This window comes from Oncorhynchus tshawytscha, linkage group LG29 (genome assembly GCF_018296145.1).
Source record: "Oncorhynchus tshawytscha isolate Ot180627B linkage group LG29, Otsh_v2.0, whole genome shotgun sequence".
Lineage (NCBI taxonomy): Eukaryota > Metazoa > Chordata > Actinopteri > Salmoniformes > Salmonidae > Oncorhynchus > Oncorhynchus tshawytscha.
In genome coordinates, this window is record NC_056457.1 from 35,297,735 (window position 1) to 35,300,191 (window position 2,457).

The 2,457-nt window shown below is 52.0% G+C and overlaps 1 protein-coding gene across 1 annotated transcript in view; it reads left to right on the forward strand.

The window, feature by feature from the left end:
- The window catches only part of LOC112227455 (potassium voltage-gated channel subfamily B member 2-like), an 11,657-nt gene extending 9,418 nt beyond the window's left edge, over positions 1-2,239 (forward strand). The window contains exon 4 of the mRNA XM_042308670.1: positions 1-2,239. This exon is cut by the window's left edge and continues 158 nt beyond it. Coding sequence (XP_042164604.1) covers positions 1-1,569 — 1,569 coding nt within the window. The 3' untranslated portion in view covers positions 1,570-2,239.
- Positions 2,240-2,457: the final 218 nt, after the last annotated feature.

Here is a 2,457-nt window from a genome sequence, read left to right on the forward strand (position 1 = left end):
ACTATGACTACGGTGGGTTACGGTGACATCTACCCTCAGACTCTGCTGGGTAAGATAGTCGGGGGTCTCTGCTGTATCGCCGGGGTGTTGGTCATCGCTCTGCCCATCCCCATTATAGTCAACAATTTCTCTGAGTTCTACAAGGAGCAGAAGAGGCAGGAGAAGGCCATAAAGAGGCGGGAGGCCCTGGAGAGGGCCAAGAGAAACGGTAGTATTGTCTCCATGAACCTGAAGGATGCGTTCGCCCGGAGTATGGAGCTGATGGATGTAGTCGTGGAGAAAGGAGGAGAGGACAAGCTCTGTGTGGGCCTGGGCAACCACCTGTCCCCCAGCCGCTGGGCCAGCACACCCAAATGCGCCGCCTCTGACACCAGTCTTCATTCCCTGGATAAGACGTTCCCCGAATCCATCCTCCTGGGATCCACCCACCGCATCACCATCACCACCAGCAGCAGCCCCCAGCGGCGGCACCTCGGTAGCCCTCAGTTCAGAGGCGGTATCCCCAAATTCAGAGGCGGTACCTCTCAGCTTCTTAACGCTCAGAACCTAGAGTCCATGTACAACGAGATGGCCAGGTCTCAGTCCTTCACCAACCTCAACACTTCCTGCTCCCTGAGCACCGTGAGCACCTCAACCGCCTTCACCGCCACGACATCCCCGGAGTTGCAGCAGCACCCGGGGTCCCCTCCTGCGCCGACCCCGACCTTACAGAAAGTAGAACTGGAGATGCAGGAAGTCCTGCGCTCTTCTTCGTCTTCGACGGAGCTGAAGGAAGGTGACGGAATACAGAGCCCGCCGAGCGTGGATAGCATCGCCACCTGCAGGGACGAGTTTGAGGAAGGTTCTGGAAGGAAGTTCGCTCCGACTCTGGATCTCCTCCCAGAGTCGAGTGTCGATGACGTCCAAAGCCCACACGATACCACCCTCCTCAAAGACAGGATGTATGGGTTTGTTCCCTTTGACCAAGATGGTGCCACAAAGTCCACCAGAGACGACGCAGAGAGCTTCAACAGAACTGTTGAGAACATCCGGAATTCCCTGAGAGGCAGCATCAACCCTGTCGTCAAGGGAACCAAAGGGTTAAAGGTCATTTTCATCGAGGGCCCCCCCACCGAAGCCCCCCCGACGCCACCCAGCACCACCTCACCCCAGGACATCAGCTCCAGCCTCCTGGAGGATGAGTCCCCTGAGGGGGAGACCACACCGCTCCTCCCCAGCACAGAGGCCCTCGACCTGGGCACAGAAGATGAGATCTTCCCCCTGTCCCCTGAGAGGCTGATGGTAGTGGTGGACACCCCGCCAGGGGATGAGGACACCCTGGACCAGAGTCTCGGGGGTCAAGGGTTGACCAACGAGGAGAAGAACCTGATGGAGACCACCGCGGGAGCGGCAGGAGGGGCATCGGCGGGGAACTGCACCCAGGGTGTGGTGGGGGGAGGGGCAAGTGGGGAGGGTAAGGTCGACATCAACCAAAGTGGACACCAAGCAGAGAACCACATGTTCACACCAGAGATCCCCCTGATGACCGGGGAAAGCAGTATGTCCCCAACCTGTGAAACCAGCATGTGACTGTAGGGGGCGCTATGAGGGAAAAGACCCACTGGAATTAGATTTAAATAACCTGCTGAGAAATACGAAGAAGAATGAGAAGAGAGGGAGGAAATAGGAGGAAAGTGAGATGAGAGAAAAAGGGCCAGATAGTGGAAGAGATATTTTTGCATGACAAGTCCCTTTTACGCGTGTTGTTGTTTATTGCCAAAACAGAGACTGCAGAGGTTTATTGCCGAAACAGAGACTGCAGAGGTTTATTGCCGAAACAGAGACTGCAGTAGTTTTGCAGACTTAAAACTTTTGGGGCTCAAATCGAGAAACTCATACGGACATATTTAAGAGGAGAACATTTTCAATCCTGATGTATATTTCAGTCTTGTTTCTTTTTTTCTAGCAACAGTGAAAAATGCTTATCTTAAAAATTTTTAAAAGCATGCATTTAAAAATAGATATGTAGGTATATTTGACGGTTTGCTGAAAGCGCTCAACATACTATGACAACAAAGGCAATGACAATTCACAGAAGAAGAGGCAGAAAAAAATCCACGTTCGCCAAAGGTACAAATATTTCTAATGTGAGGAGAAAGGGAGTAATGCATCGACAGACCTCACACAGAGTCTGTGTTCCAAATGGCACCCTATTCCCTATATAGTGCACTACTTTAGACCAGAGCCCTATGGCACCCTATTCCCTATATAGTACACTACTTTAGACCAGAGCCCTATGGCACTCTATTCCCTATATAGTACACTACTTTAGACCAGAGCCCTATGGCACTCTATTTCCTATATAGTGCACTACTTTAGACCAGTGCCCTATAGCACCCTATTCCCTATATATTGCACTACTTTAGACCAGAGCCCTATGGCACTCTATTCCCTATACAGTACACTACTTTAGACCAG